General features: G+C 47.8%; 1 protein-coding gene across 1 annotated transcript in view; it reads right to left on the bottom strand.

The window, feature by feature from the left end:
* LOC113828664 (puratrophin-1) overlaps positions 1-22,500 on the bottom strand; it is a 374,753-nt gene that overhangs the window by 17,086 nt on the left and 335,167 nt on the right. The window contains exon 10 of the mRNA XM_070136620.1: positions 6,640-6,822. Within this exon, the coding sequence (XP_069992721.1) occupies positions 6,640-6,822 (183 nt within the window). The remainder of the gene's footprint in view (positions 1-6,639; positions 6,823-22,500) is intronic.

Below are 22,500 nucleotides of genomic sequence, written 5' to 3'. Positions count from 1 at the left end.
AAAGTGACCCTGCCTCTTCCACTTGACCACATGGCGTCTCGCACTCTCCACCGCATGAATCCGAACCGTCAGCCACCCACCCAACCCCAATTTTCATTTATCTACCGGGAGCGTCTCTCGAGAGCCAGTGAGAGAGAGATAATGATATATATATATATATATATATATATATATATATATATATATATATATATATATATATATAGAGAGAGAGAGAGAGAGAGAGAGAGAGAGAGAGAGAGAGAGAGAGAGAGAGAGAGAGAGAGAGAGAGAGAGAGAGAGAGAGAGAGAGAGAGAGAGAGAGAGAGAGAGAGAGAGAGAGAGAGAGAGAGAGAGAAAGAGAAAGAGAAAGAGAAAGAGAAAGAGAAAGAGAAAGAGAAAGAGAGAGAGAGAGAGAGAGAGAGAGAGAGAGAGAGAGAGAGAGAGAGAGAGAAATACACGACCCCCATTCGCGAAATCATCCCAATAAGCTTGTCAATCCGAACGTGCGTCTCCCCTCGAATGCATGACTGCCTATCAATCAGACATCCGTGACCCACTTGTCCACATGCACACAAGAAAGAGGCACACGTCTCCTTTCAAAAGCTAGACCACCTCCCAATACACACTAATTAACGTAGCAGAGCCATTAATATCCACATTTGCATTCAAGTTGCGTTTTGAGGATCGGGGGAAACTTAAGAGCTCATCTCCATTTCGAGAGCATTTCAGACGGTGCTCGGGTATGAATATGTAAAAGCCACATATGGTCAATTTGCTATCCGTCGGCGATACTGACCATTCTGTGTGTGGGGGGGGATGAGGAGGGAGAGGGAGGGAAGGAGGGAGAGAGAGAAAGGGAGAGAGGGAGGGAAGGAGGGAGAGAGAGGGAAGGAGGGAGAGGGAGGGAAGGAGGGAGGGAAGGAGAGGAGGGAGGGAGAAAGGAGGGAGGGAGGGAGGGAGGGAGGGAGGGAGAGAGGGAGGGAGAGAGAGAGAGAGAGAGAGAGAGAGAGAGAGAGAGAGAGAGAGAGAGAGAGAGAGAGAGGGAGGGAGGGAGGGAGGGACGGAGGGATGGAGGGAGAGAGGGAGGGAGGGAGGGAGGGAGAAAGAAAGAGGGGAGAGAGAGAGAGGCATACAGGCAGACAGAGAGAGCGTGAGAGCACGAGAGTGAGAGAAACCGATTGTGTGTGTATGTGTGAGTGTCTCCGCGCTTTCCCCTCACGTGTCCTGAGCGCCCCCTGGCCGACCATCGCGTTATGACTATTAATATCTGCCAATGACCATGATGAAGACCCTGGCTGCTGGAGAGATCTACCCTCGCGCCCTTCCTTGCTCCCTAGGTCAACCTGTCTCGAGAACCCGCCGTGTAGAAACACTTATCTCCAAAACCCCTATTCTATAGAGACGATTATCAACCCTGCTCACTTCCGACTTCCAAATACAAATATGGCCGAATCGTATATCAAAACGAATATCACGACCTTAACCCACCCCGCCTTCGCCCAAAACGGTCGTGGCAATGAGGAAAAAATGTAGCTTTCCCCCCGTCGACAAAGGTACTTGCACCCCGTCTTAATACACCTCCCCAAAGCAAAGAAACGAAAAACTCTAACAAAGAAACCAACAAAAACCGCTCTAAACGAACAAGTAAACAGCTCAAAGGAAGGCTGTCAGCGAAGGCAGACTGGTACACTCGAGCCGATGACACAGGTGTGGGCAGGTGCAAGCCCGGCAGACACACGGGTATCAAAGGAAGGGGTTTAACGAGGCCACAAATGCCCTTCCCGGACCGATAAGCCAGGCAGAAGGGCGGGTACGAGCGTGCCCCCCCCCCCCCTCTCCCAGTCCCCAGCAGTCTCGTAGCTACACCAATAGGATAATGACGGCGAAACTGGTTCTGGGATTGTTTGGTCGGGGTTAATGAAGCCTAGAGCCTGAACCCACTTTGACTTGGCGACTCACTCGAGTAATAATCCATAAAACACAAAATAAAGCAAAAAGAAAAAAATCATAATCCTTTATCATGTTTTAAAAAAATCCAGTCAAAACTCTGGTAAATACACGTTTGTCTGTTTATTCTAGCTTCTCCAACTAGTGATAAAGATCCCAACAACTACTACTACTTCGACCAGCGCCACTACGAAGTATTGGAAGTGGAGCAGAATGTGGTCAATGAGCCGTCTCTCTCCTACGACGCATAAGCATCCTCATCACGCGATACGTCTTGAGAAGTTCTCCAGTAAACTCACGGCCCATTACGTTGGAGGACTTTATACCATAAAGCCTATTCGATGTAGGACGTCGTGGAAGGGAATGCCAGACAGACGCACTTGTAACTGTCTAATGGCAAGGTGTCCCCGTGCAGCTTTTCATTGTGGTTGTTGGGTGGTATTAAGTGAGTGAGATAGGTCAACTGGGGAATTCGTGTTTAAAAAAAATATATTCTCTCGTCTGCCTCCTACCACTACGGTCCTTGCCTTCCTGCGGTTTGAAACTTCTTGACCTGGAGTGATAAGCGTATCATTCCATATCAGCTTGGTACCCGCAAGTCCCACACCTCAAGCAATAAGAATAGACTAGAATTCCCTGCGCCATGCCTATTTACAGTTTTAAAACTAAAAGGCCTCCAGACGGAAGCAGAGAGGATCGAGCGCGAGGTGAGTGCACCTGCTCACAAGACCCGTCCAGGCGGCGAGTCTCAGGTTACCAGGCAATAAGTCTCGAGCCTTCACTTGCTAATCACTTATGAAAAAAAAACTCAAGCAGCGTTTTTTTCCTCTCCCTTGAATTCCTCCCGCACCCGCGCGTACTCGCCGGAAATCACTCGCCGCCTCCCTTTCCCTCGCACTCAACATGGAAAACGACTGAGCAAAGAATGTCACCCATAAAGTCTCGGCCGCCACAACGGCCCCCGAGGGCAGGGCAGACTTTGGAGCTACAGATGACTATCGCGTCGCGAGACAATGGTTGGACCACTTCGGGACGGTTGCCCCTCCATTTACACTCCATATGAGGGCCGCGAGGAGATGCCACGGCAGGAGGGTCATCGTCACCCTCGCCGACCCGCCTTTCGAGCGCTTCTGGGCCCGATTCTGGCTCTCCGCTTTGTGTCCTGGGCCGACGGCGCTGCTGTTTCGTGCTTATGTCTTCTTTACTGGTCGGGGAAGGACTGGCGGAAAACGCAATCGACCGAGGAGCGAAAGAGTAACTATGAATGGACAAAATGCAAGTAATAGAAAACAAAGGCACAAGGAGTGAGAAGAACAGAAAAGGTGAAAAGAAAAGAAGAAGAAAAGAGCGGCAAATCATTCGATTATACAAAAAACAAACCCTACAGACTATAACCCCAAACTCAACTAATACGAAAAAATAAAAGTAGTAGTAAACACGCAGCCGACACAGCGCATTATGCAAATACCTCAAATAGGTGCGTGCGAAGAACTCATGTTAAGTAGCAGCGAAACGGCTTACCGAAGATCTTCATGGCGAGATAAGCGGCGGAACGGTTGCTATCGAGATGGGCAAGGGGCGCCGCGCTGAGGAGGGGCGATGATAAGAGAGATAGGCGAATGAATGAGTCACGAGAAGGAGAGAGAAAGGACAGCCAGGGAAGAGAGGTGTGACGTAACCAGGAAACAGATATTTGGAAAGGAGGGAGATGAGAGATGGACGCGATACCCTGTGCCTGCTTTGGCCTTGTAATGGCAAAGAATATTTACATGATAATGTAAGGGGTGTTTAAGAGCGCATGTTATATCACATATGCTAACTGAACATGCACATCCTTTTCTTGCAGTCGATGTTTCTTTAATGATTCACTCGTGATTCATTATGTTTCGATTATTTGTATCTCTAAGCCCCTTCTGTTCACGTTCTATCCCTCACAGTCAAAGGCTCTAAAGGAAGTAATAAGTCTTACCTCGAGACCACGTAGGGAACTTATCTAATGTAAACAGCGCGTAATGTTGATGGTAAATGGGCGGGGTCACGCAGGGCCGTCTATCGAAGATGAGGTCACGCCCCCTCCATCTATCATAGGTTGCTTCTAGGTCACTGTGATAGAAGACACATCTCTCGATAGAAGTTTAAAACTGATCGCGTGAGTTTTAACAATGAAGTTAAGGGAGACGAACAAATAAATGTAAATGTATACGGATATACAAGCAAGCACATACGCCAGTGCAATCATTCTCTGTCTATCTGCCTCCTCTCTCTTTCTCTTACTCACTCACTCACTCTCTCTGTCCTTCTCTACCCCCCCTCTCCCTCCCTCCCTCTCTCTCTCTCTCTCTCTCTCTCTCTCTTTCTCTTTCTCTTTCTCTCTTTCTCTTTCTCTCTCTCTCTCTCTCTCTCTCTCTCTCTCTCTCCCTGAATGACAGCGTCTGGCCAGCATCATAATGACGTTCCTTTCCGCAGGAGAGAGCACCTCCCAACGCCGCCATGCCTCCCTCACAACCATTCAAGATATTATCACCGAACATTAATAACGTCTCTAATTCCATCTCCAGCCCGCCTCCCTGACCCGGCAGAGTCATGGCGGATTTTTTTTCGTTCCTCTTTTTTCCGCGTCTGGCCAACCGTCTCCGTCTAAACTAATGGACGTCGAGAAAATCGCAGAGAGAGAGAGAGAGAGGGTTCTTTGCGAGAGGTATTTCCCATACATTTCACCTCCCTCTTTTTTCTTCTTCTCCCGCGATGCAAAAAAATATTCCATTTGCGACTGGAATTCAGTCTGTCCGCGCCGAGGATAAGCCTACAGTTTCCATGCGTGCAAAAAAGGGCTAAAAAGGGATCATATTCCTCTAAGCTATCGTTGGGAACCCTGCCTGCCGGCCCGGAGCGCATCGCTGGCAACCCTGCCAGAGGTCTGAAAGGTCACCACGTGATTCATCAGACGGCTGACCCCCATTTATTTCGCCTTTTGTTTTGATGACTTAACCCCCACGGGTCCTTCGCGTCTTGGGAGAGGAAGGGGACAAAAACAAGTTTATTAAGGAGGCAGGAGACAGAAAAGGATAAGAGATGCAGATGATACTTTACCATATTCGTTACCGAGCGCCGATGCGGTTGCTTGGCGATGACTCCACATAACTACGAGCGGCAAGCAGAGGCGCCGATATACGTTAACGGTCGCACTAGCATAACGTTCCTCGCATCCCTGGCATATTTTCTCTCCGCTCGCCTCAACTCCTCCTTGGACGTGACCCATCCGTGTCCGCCTAATCTCTGGCCGTCCGCTCTGCACAATGTTTCATCACGACGGACACATTCCCCGTCACACTTCACAACCTGAAGTCATTCCGCTAAACAGCACGTTCTCGACCGCAACACTAAAATCATGAAAATAATCACAATGATCACTCGTCTCACTAATATTCGGAAGAAAAATAACACCAGCGGATCCACAACAAATGCGAGTATTTTCTCCACGCGCCACTGAGCTCACCAGATCACCAGACAGACTCGAGAGTGACCCCTCCTCACCTCCTCACTTCCCCGACCACACTGGCTAGATATGATAATTACTTGGTCCCGCTCGTCACACATACGCACCCTTAAAGAAGTCCCGAGTCTCCTCCCGTTGCCATGGTTACGGCAATGGGTTAATGAAAGGGTGGGTTTGTTGCCTCTTTTGTTTCCCCGAAGTTGTCTGTTCTCCGCCGTCTGTTGGTCCCCGTCTGGCTCGCGGGGTCAAGGCGGCGCAGGCTGCCTAATGGAGGGGTTTCTCCCTTATCCTTAGAGGGGTTTACAGTCATAATGGAGAGTGCACGAACGTGAAAAGACTTTCTAAAAAAGGGAGTGTTTTAAGCCTAAGTGGTGAAGGCAGTTGCGCCATTGTCCACGAGGAACCACTTAATTATGAAAAGAATGATTAGCCGGGGTCAGGCTGGTCACACAACCACACTAAGGAGAGACGAGGAAAGTCGGCTGGGCAACCAACACGCGCCTCAACAATATTCTCCGTGATTTATGACACGTAAAGGAGAAAGTTGACCAAACAATAACGGACCAGGGGGAAAAAAGCCTTCGAATTCGCCACTTCGCCTTCTAAGAATGAAATATCACATTTCTACACAGCAACAACGCAAGATTTCCCGGCAATGTTGGGTGAAAAAATGTGTCAGCATTCCGAACAAGTCCTCCTGTCAACGTTATGTACCGCTTATACTCTTTCGAAATACCCAGAGGAATGATAAGAATCGGGTGTGTGCGTCCAGCGTCACCAAGAATGTCCGCGACGAGCACGAACAAATGCTTCCGTAATACTCTCACGTAGATTGTAAATATCTCTTTTTGACGCCCGTATGGCACCTACGTCGCTCGACCCGACTTTTTCAAGTACCTCAGATTTCAAACGGACTAGCCGGGAGGTTCAGGAAATACTGTGTACAGGCGGTAGGAAATGTGTGTGTGTGTGTGTGTGTGTGTGTGTGTGTGTGTGTGTGTGTGTGTGTGTGTGTGTGTGTGTGTGTGTGTGTGTGTGTGTGTGTGAGAGAGAGAGAGAGAGAGAGAGAGAGAGAGAGAGAGAGAGAGAGAGAGAGAGAGAGAGAGAGAGAGAGAGAGAGAGAGAGAGAGAGAGAGAGACAATACGTGAGTCTCTCTGTGTGTGTACAGGTGTGCATGTGCGCACCTGTTACTCTTGAGAAGCCAAGACGTTACCTTGTCCAGGAGGTGGTAGCATCTCGCGGTGTCCTCGAGGCGGTCGCGGGTGTGGTGGAGGCGCTCGGTGAACTGCGTCAGGTGGAGGTGGAGCGCCCTTGCCAACTCCCTGACGCTGGGCTCCGTCTCGGCCGAGGGCGCCGCCGCCTCCTGCAGCAGGGACCCGCCCTTCTCCAGGTGCCGCTGTGGGGATAGTGGAAAAAAATAAGTATTAGCTGGCGTTTTGTGTGGCCACGAAAGTTATCACTCTCTCCCTCAGACTTAAACAAACACTCATAAAAACGATAAGGATTTTTAATAACACGCACGTGCGTTAAAATGAAAATTATTTCACGCTATAACACAACAAAACCTTTGAAAAATGCCTAGAAAACGCAAACATAAACACCACTTCACATCAGCCCATCCCAATCACCCAAGTACAAGAAAAAAGAAGATAAAAAAACGCAAGAACCAAGTGATCTGAGCAGAGCATCGATAAATCAGCCTCATGTCCACGCTAAGAGGCTGCATCTAACGGAATTACATTTCACACCGCCTCGATAACATCGGAAAAACCGTTAAATTAACAGTACCACGTGACTGCCTGTGTCCGGCCGGCGGGCGGGGAGCGCGGGCAGTGAAGGAAGGGTAAGGGCGATGCCCATTCCCAGTGTTGCTTGTTAGGGGGAGGGGGACTGGGGAGCAGGGGCCTCATGAAGAAGTTCGATGATGATGCATCAGTAAACAGGCCCCTATTCAGGCTCACCCCCCGCTCTCGCCCACCTCGACTCCTCACCGGCCATCATGACACACAACATGCTCTTTATTATGCAACATCCTGGATTCCTACTGAAGCCAGACATCTCATGGTGTGACCGATGTACACGCTGTCTCCAAGTGCTTGTGCTTGTTAGAAAACACGCATGCGCCGGTAATCTCCTACTACCCAGCGAGCGGCTAAGTACACATGGCATAACGATGAATCAAAAGGTAAACAAGGTACTGACATACGCACACAAACGTCTTACACAAGAGGAACACAGGTGGCCTGTATCTTGACCACTAAGGATGTTGTTGTAGCGGTTAGGGTGTTTGCCGGCCTCGTTGTAGTGGGCTGTGGAATGGTTTTGACTGGGCATACACTTTACTCTGACAAGCACCGTCACTGTAGAAGATGGCATGGTGTGCAGTACGTAACAAGAATGATAGAAGACTTCCACATACTCGCACGGACGGCCAAGCGCACGCACACAAAACCACGTATATATACGGAGAGTTTAAAACCAATAGCATCATTTGCATCTTCATATAGGACCAGTAAGAAATATGATCCCTCATATAAAAAAGAATCACACATATTCAATACTTCATAAACAAACGGAAGAAGTAATAACGATCATAAATACAAAACACCATCAACACACAGCTGGAAAATCTTAACAGACAAGTGACTACTCTACAAAGAACAATTCAAACCTGCGTGAGAGAGATTTCCGGTAAAGATTAAGCCAGGCGGTTATCTCACTTTACATCATCCATCAACAACCCCCATCAACCCGAACAGCGGGGAAATCACCTGGAGGTCCAAAAACTGACCCCTCGCGCGACCTGACATGACCTCATCACTTGTTTCACCATAACAGCGCGTGGGAGTGTAATACTCACCCTTACATTAATTAAGAGACCTTAGAGGATGAAGGGTGTCTGGGGGGAGAGGGAAGGATGAGGATGGTGGGGGGTAGGGGGTACAAGAGGGAGGGGGAGGGGGCTGAGACACTCATCATCTTGTGTTATGAGTTGTCCCTCATCCCGGGCCGCCCTCACCACAAGACGTAACTTTCTCGCCGTCTCTCGATGGGGTCGCCGCCGGGGGTAACCGATCGCGGGGAAAGTTCTGCGAGCATGCATAATTGGGGGAATTACACGTTCTTACGTATAACTCTTTCGCGAGTGTTCTCCAGCCGCATCTTCCCCGTGAGTTGCCCACTGATATTAATCTCACCCAAACTAATGAATATCGAGCGTTTTTCTGCAATCAAACTGATCCCGACTTTTGTAAACAGACGTAAACCAAAGCCACAAAGTAAAATAAAGAACCCCTGATAGAACATTTAACACACGATCCAGTAACAGCTGAATTCTTCACAATAATGCGTAAATAACCTCATGCATGATCTCGATTACGCTCGTTTCTCCGCCTCCTAAAACACACACGAAGGGTGAACTCCCCTCGCCCTCGGGACATTCGAGGAACGAGGGGAGGCAAAGGGCGGAGATTTTCGCGCTCGGCTTTAATTAATTATCAGGCCAATTATGAAGTACCGTAAGATGCGTAATAATTGATGACCTCACATATGCGTTAATTATTTCCGCGTTGGTGAATGAGATCAATCTGACATGAAAGGAAATTCTCTTTATGATGTCATTCATTCTAATTTCACTCTTTACGCTGGTCGTAATATCAATATTTATTCTACAGCGACAACAGCCATGTCATACAATGCTAGTCTTCCATGCTGGCCATATGCGGCCTCAAGTTGCTTACAAATACTGATGACAACAATTCCTCGATTCCGTCAGCCACCTTCACTCCGTAGTTCAACCATAACCCCCGCACCGGGCAGCTGCTGACAAAATATTGATTTGGCCGCCACCGGTTCTCTCATCCTCCGTTCCACTATGGCGCTGGTTCTCTTCGCCTGCACTCCGTCGAATAAATCACACAAGGGTCTGTCACGCCCCTTGGAAAAGGCTTCGGTGGTCCTCTTCCTCTCCCTCCGCCCGCTGCTGCCTGGTCCTGCGCCCTCGCCCGCCACGTGGCCGCCTCGCTTCAACACGCCACAGCAGACTCAAAAGCAGCCTATGGTACAAGCACGAAGCTCTGTCTGGTTTTCTGTTTCAGTGGCAACAGGAAAACCCAAGCGTGTTAATGTCAGCGAGAGAGAGGGCGAGAGAGCGAGAAAGAGAGACGCAGAGGAATAGGGATAGAGTGGAAAGGGAAAATGATGGCGGGAATGAAGAAGGAGAGAGAAAGATGATCAGGAACAGGGAGAGGGTATGGAAGAGATACTGATATACATTAAATATATATATATATATATATATATATATATATATATATATATATATATATATATATATATATATATATATATATATAAGAGAGAGAGAGAGAGAGAGAGAGAGAGAGAGAGAGAGAGAGAGAGAGAGAGAGAGAGAGAGAGAGAGAGAGAGAGAGAGAGAAATATAGATGAAAATATGTAGATATAGATATATAGATATATGAAGATATGTAGATATAGATGTATGACGATATAGATAGATAAACAGATATAGATAGATATATAGATAGATAGATAGATACGAGAGAGAGAGAGAGAGAGAGAGAGAGAGAGAGAGAGAGAGAGAGAGAGAGAGAGAGAGAGAGAGAGAGAGAGAGAGAGAGAGAGAGAGAGAGAGAGAGAAATATATATAGATGAAAATATGTAGATATAGATATATAGATATATGAAGATATGTAGATATAGATGTATGACGATAAGTAGATAGATAAACAGATATAGATAGATAGATACATAGATAAAGAGACAGCGAGAGAAAGAAAGACAGAGAGAGAGACAGAGAGAGCGAGAGAAAGAGAGAGAGAGAGAGAGAGAGAGAGAGAGAGAGAGAGAGAGAGAGAGAGACAGAGAGAGAGAGAGAGAGAGAGAGAGAGAAATGGTATCTGTGGCGGGAAGAGGAGCGCTGTCTGCCTCGACACGTCGGGTGAGAACCACCCTGTGCTAACCACGGAAAGCTCCGATCAGCTGCGTCAACACATATATTCCGGAATGAATGCTGAAGGAATGCCGTGCTCTATTTCGCCGCGATAAAGTGCTGCAGATTCTAATTTCCTTGTTCATGCAGTGCTCTCATAATGAATGAAACAACTGCATGCATAAGCATTTTACATATATCAAGGTTGAGATGACTGAAATCTTCCAATAGGAATTTGTAGATAAGAACATTAGAACAATCAGTTTTCAAAATGTGAAATATTGCTGATTGTGAAAGAAAGAAAGGAAAAGAAAAGAAAAAAACTCGAAACATCGCATGCTGAACACCTGTTGAACAGCTGGGATAACTGGTCGAATATGAACACTCCACTCGAACGCGCTTGCAAGCAGAGTGGAAAAAGAATCTTTAAACATCCTTGACATTCAATGGCTTATCTCGAAGAGCATTACTGAGCGCTAATCTCCGATGTGAATCTGATCGCGGTTCTTGGAGGCAATCAAATCGAGACCCTTGCGAGCGCTTAACTTTTCCTCGCTATCTGACAGGGTTTTGATCAATAGAAATGCCTCCGCGCTCACGGGAAATCCCCGTCAAAACTGCTGTTTGAATACAAATGGGAATCTCATCAAAACTACATACGAAACACATTAACAATGAAAGTGTTATTCACCTCGTGAAACATCGAGCCCTGCGCCAGTGTGAAGGAACCTCGCCCATAAAAAAAGAAAACGGAGGCCTACATTATCATCCGTCCATGAAGGATCCGACGGAGCTTCAACTCGCAAACCAAATAAGGGAACACTTGGAGAACGACTACCTTCTCCTCTCCCTCTCCTTCCTTCAACTTTCCTCTCTCAACTCTTTCTTCTGATGTTCCCCTTACTTATTCGGTTGTTACTCTTCAACCTTCCTCTTCTTTCGGCAACCCTCCCTCTCTTTTGTTTTTTTCTGCTACTCCTCCTCGTTCGCTTCTTTCTGCTATCTCTTCTTCTTTCTCTTCCTCTTCATTACCCCCTCAGCCCTTCTCTCTTCCTTTCCCTTCCCTCTCCTCCTCCTTCCTTTTCTTCCCTCTTTGTCTCTCCCTTCCCTCTTCCCCCCCTCGCGTCCCCCACCCCTTTCCATCTCATTCTCCCCCTTCCCCTTCCTTTCTCCTACACCCCCTCCCCCTCCTCCCCGTACCGCCCCCAGGACCACCTCTCAGGATTCAGAGAAGGAAATCCTCGGCTCTCATCGCCCTGCATTCGGCATGAGACGCCACCGACCTCTCGAGTCGTTTCTAGAAGGTAAGCGACGTCTACAGAAACGAGTTGCGTCTCGCCGCTCAGCCATTTGAAGCTTGTGTGTCTTGTAAAAAAAAAAATAATAAAAAGAAGGAAAAAAGAAAACGAGATAAATATTCGACGTGCAACAGAACACCGGGTCGCGTGCGTTCGGTGATTGTAAATAGCATCGGGGAATAAAGAAGGAGTTATAATAGGAGCCGCCACACAAAGGAAACAAGTGAAGAACGCCAGAGCGCATTTGTACGTTCATTTTGCATCGCCCCTGCTTGTGCAACGCCGTGATGTAATATTGAAAGGACGCTAGGTGTTGAAACAATGGCTGATGTGTTTTACAGGAAGTTGCTGGCCTTATTGTCGTTTGCGGAAAGTTCTACATTGCAACGTTCGAGTGTATTAGTAAATGATAGAATATTCTTAGGACTCACTGCTGATTTCGGTAAACATTGCAGAACAATGAGATAGTAAAGATATACACGTAAAACGTAAAAGGAGACATGTAATACAAACATGCATGCCACATCTCTCTCCCTCTCCCCCTCCATCTCTCTCTCTCCCTCCCTCTCCCTCTCTCCCCTCCATCTCTCTCTCTCTCTCTCTCTCTCTCTCTCTCTCTCTCTCTCTCTCTCTCTCTCTCTCTCTCTCTCTCTCTCTCTCTCTCTCTCTCTCTCTCTCTCTCTCTCTCTCTCTCTCTCTCTCCATCTCTCTCTCTCTCACTCCCTCCCCCTCCATCTCTCTCTCTCTCTCCCTCCCCCTCCATCTCTCTCTCTCCCTCCCTCCCCTCCATCTCTCTCTCTCTCTCTCTGCTCCCTCCATCTCTCTCTCTCTCTCTCTCTCTCTCTCTCTCTCTCTCTCTCTCTCTCTCTCTCTCTCTCTCTCTCTCTCTCTCCCTCTCCCTCTCCCTCTCCCCTCCATCTCTCTCTCTCTCTCTCTCTCTCTCTCTCTCTCTCTCTCTCTCTCTCTCTCTCTCTCTCTCTCTCTCTCTCTCTTATATATATATATATATATATATATATATATATATATATATATATATATATATATATATATATATATCTCTCTCTCTCTCTCTCTCTCTCTCTCCCATCTCTCTCTCTCCTTCTCCCCCTCCATCTCTCTCTCTCCTTCTCCCCCTCCATCTCTCTCTCTCCTTCTCCCCCTCCATCTCTCTCTCTCTCCCTCCCCCTCCCTCTCCCTCTCCCCCTCACCATCCCTCCCCTCTCTCTCACCATCACACTATCTCTCTTTGTCTCTCCTCCCCTCCCCCTCACCTAACCTACACTCCCCCACTCCCTTCCTCCCTCGTTCTCTTTTCTCTTCCTCAACATCCCACCACGAGATGAAGAACGGATAACCATCTCAGAGAGCAGGCGGGAGAGCAGGCAGCGGCCAAGACGACGGGCAAGCAGGAGCAGCGCGAACCAGCAGCGGGGCGACGGGAGGCGGCGAGCAGGGAGCCGCCTGTGGTTGGCAGCTGCAATTTCATATCCCACCACACCTGCTTCACGTTGTCGCTGCTGATTATGGAAGCTCCTGCTGACTCTGCAGCGCCAGCAGGGTGGAGGGGGGGTGCTGCTGCTGCTGCTGCGGGCGTCGTGGGGCTAATGTGGTTTCCATGGGGTCTTTATTTTGACGGCGGAGACACGTGCACGAAGGCTAATGACTTTCTGAAGATAATTAGTAACTTATCCCTCTGCTCCGCCCTCGTGCGCTCACTTTACCCGCCACTTCCCCTCCTTTCGGCAAACAGATGGCAAAGGCCGCAGTTCATGTCTCCCCGAGTCCACTTAATTGCCGACGAACCAAGGAGCATGGGAACCATAATAGGATAAATCATGAATGCTTGGATTAACCTGCGTGTGTATACTTCTGCTGGATTACCAATGCCTCTTAATGGATAGGTTTTCTACGCGAATGCGCTGACATTTACGGCAACCAGCAATAACCCCACTCCCAATACATATAATTATCAGTCTATCAATCTATCTCGTCTCGTTTGGGAGTCCATAGATGCCCCCCCCCCCCACCCCCAAAGGGTACCCGCCACCCAACCCCGCCAGGACCGCCGAGGCCAACACAGGAAGTCCTGACTTATAACACTAATTAAACAGGCGATCCCGCCGCTGCGCAGTCGCCCGTGATAATGTTAACGCCTGAATGCCATCGATGCCGCCATTGTTACTTCAACGGAAATCGAATGTCTTGTGAATGTTGTATGGCGTGACCAACATTATCTTTTCATAAACATCCGGGAGGGTCCGCGGCCACCGCGCTCCCTGTCCGCTTTCGTCCTGAAAACCGCCTCCCAAACCGGCACCACTACAGTCCTCCGAGAATAATAAGGATGATGACGATAATAACAGTAATGATGATGATGATGATAATAATATAAATAATAACAGCAACAACAATAATAATAACAGCCACAATAATAATAATAATAATAATAATAATAATAATAATAATAATAACAACAATAATATTAAAAATAATAATAATAATGATAATAGCAACAAGAATAATAACAACTGCAACAACAACAATAATAATAATCATAATAAAAATAATAAAAACAACAATCATAATAATGGCGACGTGATCTGCTTCCCTGCATGTCCCAAGCACCCCGAGAGGACACGCCGACATCGATCGTTATTCGCACAAGGGGTCACTGTGCTGTCCGACCACTACATATTCATAGTCGCAGCCTCCGCCATGACCTTATCAGTGGTCGCTTTTACCTGCGGCACCGTCAGGGAAGAGGAGGAAGAGGGGGACTGGAGAGGAGGGTGATGGGGAGATGGGGAGGAGAAGGGGAGAGAGAGAGAAGTGGGAGGCTGGTGCTTGCGGCGTGGCTGCCCGAGATACTTCAGTCTGGTATTTCTTGTCCTTCGCATCAAATCCCAAGGCAGGAGATTTTCACTTCAGTTTTCATTTGCTTTCGAAAACCTTCACTTCTATTTCCTTCCATTGTCCTAAGAATTCGCTCGCGATGCTCTCATTCCCTGCATGCAATCCTGCTCGTTCGCCGGCGCAAGACGATCGCATCTTTGCCAATCACCGCAATATTAGGAATTGTGTTGCAATGCTCTGATGGCAGAGGCGCTTATCTGTTGCCGCGGGGGTCCTGTGGGTTTCAACTTTGGCCGATATCAACTTGATTACTGACTAAATGCAAATAGAGAGGATAAAGAAATGCATATCGATTAAAAAAATACTTTGTCTTCTTAAAGTCTGATGCATACAGTAACACGTTTAAAGTGCTCGCGTGTGTTTGTGTACGTGCACATGCGTGTGCGTCTGCTTGTGCGTGCGCGAGTGTCACTCGCCTAACGGTCGTATCTTGGTAACAATAATGCTTCTACACGCGCACACACACACTTTCACTATAGGCAGTGTCACTCGCCCATCCCGTCACGCAGTTCCGTGAAAGGGCGGCTCGCAGCGGCCTCTCACGGCGCAAAACACACACTATTCCACCTACTTACGATCGCCATTACGGCTCGGAAGGCGGCAATTGGACAATATGAATGTACTTTTTTCTGCATTTGCGGGATCGATCGGTTCCGCCGCGTGCTGCGTCATCTGCTCGTACCTGGTCATGTGAGCTTTCTTTGCTTTGCGAAGTGGCTGTGCGAAGCTGGCGGCACAGGAACCAAACAATCGTCAACTTGGGCTGATTGCCTGGCTGAATACATTACTCAGCTGATGTCGATAAAATTTTAATAAAATTATCTGATAGTATAAGAGTGATATGACGTCATGGGAAATACGTAGAGGATATTACTAATTTCTTGATAAAGTTCTTCCACAGAAAAACTCTTAAAAACAATAGTAAAAATAAAACGTGATCAATAAAGGGGGACATGCACGTCGCAAGTGCTTCCGCACACCAGCCATGAACACAGCCCTTTTGCAAGATATCTCTTACACATCCTGCATGCGCCGAGGCTCCATTCCCACCCCAGCCACAGCAAATACCGCCGCCGACCACCGACGCCGTGGCTTAAAAGGATGATGCTCGGATCTGCAATAATCTCTTCCGGCTGCGAATGTCCATGCGGAGCGGGTGGCAAGAGGGGGCTCTTGATATATCTCCTGTCACAGCCAGATACTAAAGGTCTGTTCTCCCAAGCAGACTATATATCACTGCGTTCGTAGACCATTACAAGGTGTAAACCAAGTCCTCTACCATTAGGAACCCATTTTGCCCAAGGACTACACAGGATATACCGTATATGCAACTATACATATACTGCATTTAGTGTCTGGGTGAAGCAGAACTTTCCGGGGACAAGGCAGGACGTCGCATTCGCTGCAAGAAAGCTCCGCGTTGACGGAAGACGCTCGAGGCGCCGCGACCGTTCCTGCGAGATGACCGGAGCTCCTCACTACAAGCTGGGAGGAGCCGGAACAAATTGCCGTGACATCCGGTGCGGCGGCGAAGGATTCAAGAAGCGGCGCCGTGCACTCCAGATGGCCCCGAGTGCTTGCAATTTCCTCTTTTTTTGACCCGTGAGTTTAACACCGACGGAACTTCAAAACAATGGCGCGTTGCTTTCTCTTCAAGCCGAGGCGCGAATCAGGCCAGGAGCATCACGTACCCCCTAGAGCGAGCAAACTCAAACGGAGCGTGGAACTTGACCCCTCGTTGACAGACGACCCTGTTTCCGGCGCGCGCACGCACTCCGTCACCATCATTCACAGCCGCGCACCTTCCTGCTTCGCCCTGACTATAATTGGGTCTCCAAGAAAGGCACAAAGCTCGGGTTACAAGCACACGACCACACGGGAACCAGTGACGACGCGGCGCTGCGGGGGCACAAACACGGCCAGCAAGTACAGCCTGTTAGCATGAAGTTTTGATTTTCCCCTTAATATCCAGTTTGCACGGAGGTATGACATTATATGACCTGGCATTATATCATGAACTCCTTATTGCTTCGATATTGTTCTACCTGCTCCAAATGTCAAGCGGAAATTGTTCGTACACTTGCCAAGCCAGTTGCTCATGATATTAGTCATGTGTTAAATCAAAATAGTCGCGGGGTGGCAGCAATAGCAGAAGTAAAAAAATAGTAGCAATAGCAATACTACTAGTAATAATAGTGTTATTATTAGAAATAGTAGTAATAGTAGTACTAGAAGTAGAAGTAGTAATAACAAAAATAACAATGATGATGATTATCATCATAATAAAAACAACAATAATTGTATGAATAATAAAAACAATAACAACAACAATAATAATAGTAATTATAATAATTACAATCATACTTTTCATAATAACAACAAATCTCTATTTAATGTGATTTTTGTATAAGTACTGTAAGAGCCGCCTGCAACGTGAAAGTTACCTCAAGAGGTGCGGGTACCAGCAACCCAGATTACAGTCAAAATAATCTCTGAATCTCATGAATAACAAAGTGGCACAAACTATTTGATTTTAAGCAATTACGCGCTATTAGAGCACTTATCCACGTCCACTGATTCTTCTTGGTATCAATTTACTTCCCCCAGATTCCTGATACCACCTTTCACCTCTTTTGTTTGTTCACCGGCATCGAATGATAACGAAGATAACCAAGATCACGCCCGGTGCCCCGCCCATCCAATCTGTGTTAATATAACGCCCTTCGCCTTCCCACCCTTTCCCATCTGGCGGGATCCCAGCCTGACCTATCATGACCCGTGACAAGAGAGGCAGCAGGTCAAGCGTGACCGAGTGCCCGCCACCACATGCGCACAAGCAACAAGGGGGAAGTAAGGCGCGGGTCAGCCACACACTCGAGCGGTTCCGCAACGCTGCGTGTGAAAGGATAACGGAAAGGAGTGAGAGGAACACGAGATGACCCCCCTCCCCCCCTCCCCCGAGAGAAAGCAAGAAGAACGCCCGATGACGGAATAACGCAATACGTGAGGGGCGCTCGTTCTCTCTCTCTCTCTCAACACCCGTGAACATGAGCTGTCGAAGAGGGACTTCCGTCAACTGTACCTTCACCGGGAGGTTTGCACGCCATTCGAAGGGTGGGGAATCAGTCCTTACCTGGAAATAAACAACAAACAATTAAACAAATATTTAGACAAAAGATAAACACATAAAAAATACAAGCACATAAACATATACCATATACAAAGGGCAGCGAAAAGAAACGAACTACCCCACCCCACTTCATTTACAACCAAAACGCTGTGGCAAAATCTAAGGAGAAAAAAGGAGTCCGTGACCGTATGCACTATATCCGGGTTCCAGCTCGGCAATCTTTCGCGCGACATGTAAATAAGGCTTCACCCGATCTGCACTAAAACACAAGCTGGACTCACGACTCGCTTCTACCACAATACCACCACCCGGACGGGGTTACTTAATCAGCACTGACCCTTTGCCTCTATCTTCAGACGATCGCTGCGACCCGACGCGGCGAGAGAGGAAGGGAGGATGACCCATTTTAACCTCCATCACGAAGCCGGGGACAAAAACTACCTCCGTGTCGGGTTGAGGTAACGGAGCTCAACTATGGGCCCCGAGACGTGAGGGTCGCAGAAGACAGTCGTTGACCCTAAACTCATTAACGTCGAGGATATTTAGTGATAGGAGAGGGATCTGCTATATATACGTACTTTGTGCCACGTATCATAAACCAGCGGGGAGGTTTTTTGGAGTAGCACGAAGAGACGTACATTCGCTGACGTACCGTATAAGGGATATTGTAGGTTGTATGGGTGTGGTCCTGGGGTGAGGCCTGGGCGGGAGATGGCATCATATCTCCCATATATGTTAGAGCCATTCACGCATAAAAATGCTAGTAACCGAGGGAAAAGGAGCTTTATGGGAGAGCGAAACAAAAAGAAACTAAACAATCTATTACTACTGTACTTACAAATGCAATCTGCAATTCTGCTCGCATCTCGAAACAAATGAACGCCCATCATAACGTAATTCTCGCAAACTTACATGTCCATGATTTCCTAACCGCCACGTGTCTGCATCCGACCCAGAGGTTATGCAAAACCAGCTAAGAGCCGGGCAATGCAAATTAGATCATACACATTTCCCCCAACGATATGAATGATTATTCCCCGACGCCTGAAACGGGTTCACTTCTTCTTGCACCATTATCTAACATCACATTTCTCAAGCAAACGGCGCCCACATGTTTCTCTCCGCCCGTAACATATAACGTATTCCACAGCCTCACATTTTGATACGTAAAACCGATCGTTCCCGGTCCGAGACGTCCAACCTGCCGCCTCTACGTCTTCATTCTTCTCGTCTCTGCTTAAAATATCACCCACAAATTGCCCTTTTCTTCGGTAATTCACTTGATGTTCATTATGATCCTATTCTTGAACAAGCAATAAAATAAATCAAGTGTCAGAGAGGCCGGCGGAGGTCGAGAATAATCCCTCGCTTCTACCCGTAGCAGGAGCCCAAGAAAGGGTCTTTAGGGTGAAAATCCCTATCATCAGACTGGCATTTGGGCATTATAGGCCTATGCCCACGATCCGGCCTCTCACTCACCAGCCCTTTAGTTCGGCTTAAGAATGCATTACAAGGTTAACAAACGCACACTACCTGCACCTCCATATGTCACATGCCTTATGGGGTTCTTCAAGGTTAGCAGCGACAAAGAAAAGGAGAAAGGCGGAGGAGTAGGAGGAGAAAAGGGAGAAGCAGATGGAAGAGGAGGTGGAGGAGAAGGAGGAGGAGGAGAAGGACGAGGAGGAAGGGGGTAGGAGGGAGAAAAGGAGGAGGTAGAGGGGGAGACAGATAGATAGGGGGAAAAAACAAGAAAATGAAGAGTGGGAAAAATAACAACAGAAATAAGTGACAGCAAACAAACCACAGAAAAGAAGCAACAAAATATTTGCTCATCTCCCACCCGGAGGCCCAACATCCCCCCACTTGCATTGACGGCCCAGAACAGATTCCCCGGCTGATCCCCTACAAGGCATCTCGAGGAGACAGTACTCGCGGCATGTTAAAAAAGCAAACAGAGTGACAGGTACGCCTAAGCCGTCATTCGGAATAACGCCCACGACTGTTCCCACCTAGAGTGTTTATTTTCCACATTAAAAAGAGATTCCCACAGTTCCTCCCTATTTGTTTAGTCAAGCATATTTACCCTAGCAGACCCCATGGCGCGGGGCGAGCAGAGGGGGTGAGGGCGGCCAGGAAGTTGGCCTGCTGTGTGGGTGGGGGAAGCCGTGGTTCTAGTTCTTCCTATTCATTTTTAATATTATTTGTTATCATTATTCTCAAGTCACTTCAGTTGTTAATTTCGCCGTGGCTACTACATGCATGACTCGAGGAGAAATGTATATAATGTTGCGGGTGCAGGGCGCCTTTCATTTTCGCTGTCAGTCTTCTGCCCATCTCTCTTCTCTTTCCTTCACGAACCTTCGTTCGTCTTGTACGCGTGTAGCACGTGTTATCCCAGATTAATAAAACGACCGTGCCTGGAGTGAGTCACGATGTGTCATAGGCATCGAGTGAATAAGTTGCACGTGTCAATTAATTCCCATTACTACATCTTGACGAAGTGAGTCAGTCAATAAGTCTGTGTCAGATTTAGCATTCCATTCCTCATAAAAAAAACAGACCTGGCGGGTAACAACCAAAGCCTTCGGTTTGTGAGAGACACGGAAGGGAAGAAACGGCCAGCCAACTGCATCAGATACTCCCTTTCCTTCTCCCGTCTCCTTCCTGGTTCGTCCATACGTCTGTTACGTCTTCGGGTTAAGCGAAGGCATGTGCTGTTTCCTTGTCCAGCAATAAAGAGTTATTGTCGGAGGAACACATACCTTGGCAGTGGTGGGTCTCCTCCCCGGGCCTGACCACAAGTAACCATCGCCATTTCCAAGGGTCAAGTTCAGGGGGTGTTTCAAGGACACGGTCGAACGCCTTCCGCAACACATGTGGACGGACATTCGAATATACGCACACGAACCTTGGGCAGTTTCCATTGGCACCCAGATTTAAAGTGTGTTTGCTCTGGATAATCTTCACATAAAGAAGAATTTCCCGTTCCCAGGAAGGGCAGTACCTGGGCGCAAGGCAGAGAGGGGCGGGAGGGCGGGCGAAGGGGTAGGGAGCAAGGATAGTCGCGGCTGTGACCATGGGAGTATTGGTGCTCGAGGGCGGGTCCGCATGGTCATCACTTTTAACCAATAACGATTTTTCACTAACCAAATAGACCACAGGCAGAGATTCCCCGCAGTTTTAGTATTGAATAAGGTATTTCCTCGAGAGCTCCAGCAAGTGTTTGCTGAGCACCCTTGAGAGGGGCACCTGCCTCCTCCGTCACACTTGCGTATCATCTTTTGTTACCAAAGGGCCTCGCATCTATACCACCCTAAAGAAAGAAATAACGGTTTTTTAACAAGCATCAACTCCATGTCAACCGATCGATCATGTGTTTCTAATGACCTTTTCAGGTAAGCCGTGATCTTTACATGACCATATGAGTCGGCTCTCCGCGAAACGTTCGTGATTCATTTTTCAAGGGTGCTCGTCGGCTTTTGTTGCTCAGTGCAAGGGAAGCCGACGTCTGAGGATCACGCTTCGCACCGGAAGAGAGGAGCTGATCGCTTTGCCAAACAATGGGGTCGTTTTATAAAGGAAAACTAGGTTGAGGGGAACTCCGAGGTGTTGAAATGTTGATGACTTACGGGCATTACAAGTATAAAAAATACAAATAACGGAAAGGAATATAACCGTCCTCTACCTCACCTCAAGCTAAGTAACGGTATTCCTCGTCAATCTAAACAAACCTCGTTTTTAATCTGATGTACTCTAATTTTTCTAAAGCAAACGAAGTCTATACATAAACAGGTCCACGTCACAACCCCGTAATCCTACAGCATAATAGAGTGTAATTATAACATGGCGGTAGTAACGCTAGGGTGGCGGTGGCGCGGGATTACGGCGACGGCCAGACAGTAACAGAGCGGTGTTCGGGAGCGCCCAAGACTTACACCATTGTGAGACTTACCCCCTCAAGTTACCTCACATTTATTATTTTTCGAAGTTTACCTGCCCTTTGTTATCTCCTTTACCACATTACAGACCTTTTTACCGCAGTCATTGTTGCTCCGCTGCCCCGAAGGGGGGAGCGCGAGGAGCCCACATATTGTTCTCGGTTTTGAGTTTATTAAACTGCATTCTCAAAGTTCCGCTTCCTCGGAATGGGGAAACGACAAATTTTTACGAACCCGGAAAAGCGGCCGCAGTTGGGGTCTGCCCGACAAATTTATGGCATGGGTGTTACACTACATCGACTTTCTTGTGAATCATTTAATTTTTTAGTAAATATTGACTCGCCTTTTCGCTTTCAAGTACATTTTCTCTATTAACGTGAGAAAAATAAACACCTTTCCTCATTCCAGCCGATTAAAATCTCATCATCTCGTTAGCAACAGAAACACTCCATCACCGACAAAGGAGGATTAGCCATTAAGCTTCCATTCAGCAGGCCCTCGTCCTCGCAGCCCAGCGCACGGCCGACTGAAGAAAAGGAACACTTAATGCTGTGGCACAGACAGGCGGAGGGAAGGCGAGGCAGGGCGAGAGGCGGCGGCTCGAGGGCTGGCGTGGCTGGAGGGTGTGGGAAAGGGATGAATAGAGATGAAGGAATATGACATGTTTGACAAAAGGGTTCGCCGTTAGGAAATTCCGAAGTGTTAAGCGCCGCGGAAAGTGACACCGAGAGGGTTGGTTCTCCACAACAAAAAATGGACAGGTTAGAAAACGTATGACGTAAGGACGCCTCCTTCTCTCGGTGTAAGCAGTCTGGATGAAGCCTCTTTGCATGTGATTCTA

The sequence above is a fragment of the Penaeus vannamei genome, chromosome 22 (genome assembly GCF_042767895.1).
Source record: "Penaeus vannamei isolate JL-2024 chromosome 22, ASM4276789v1, whole genome shotgun sequence".
NCBI lineage: Eukaryota > Metazoa > Arthropoda > Malacostraca > Decapoda > Penaeidae > Penaeus > Penaeus vannamei.
This window is presented reverse-complemented; position numbering and strand designations above follow the sequence as displayed.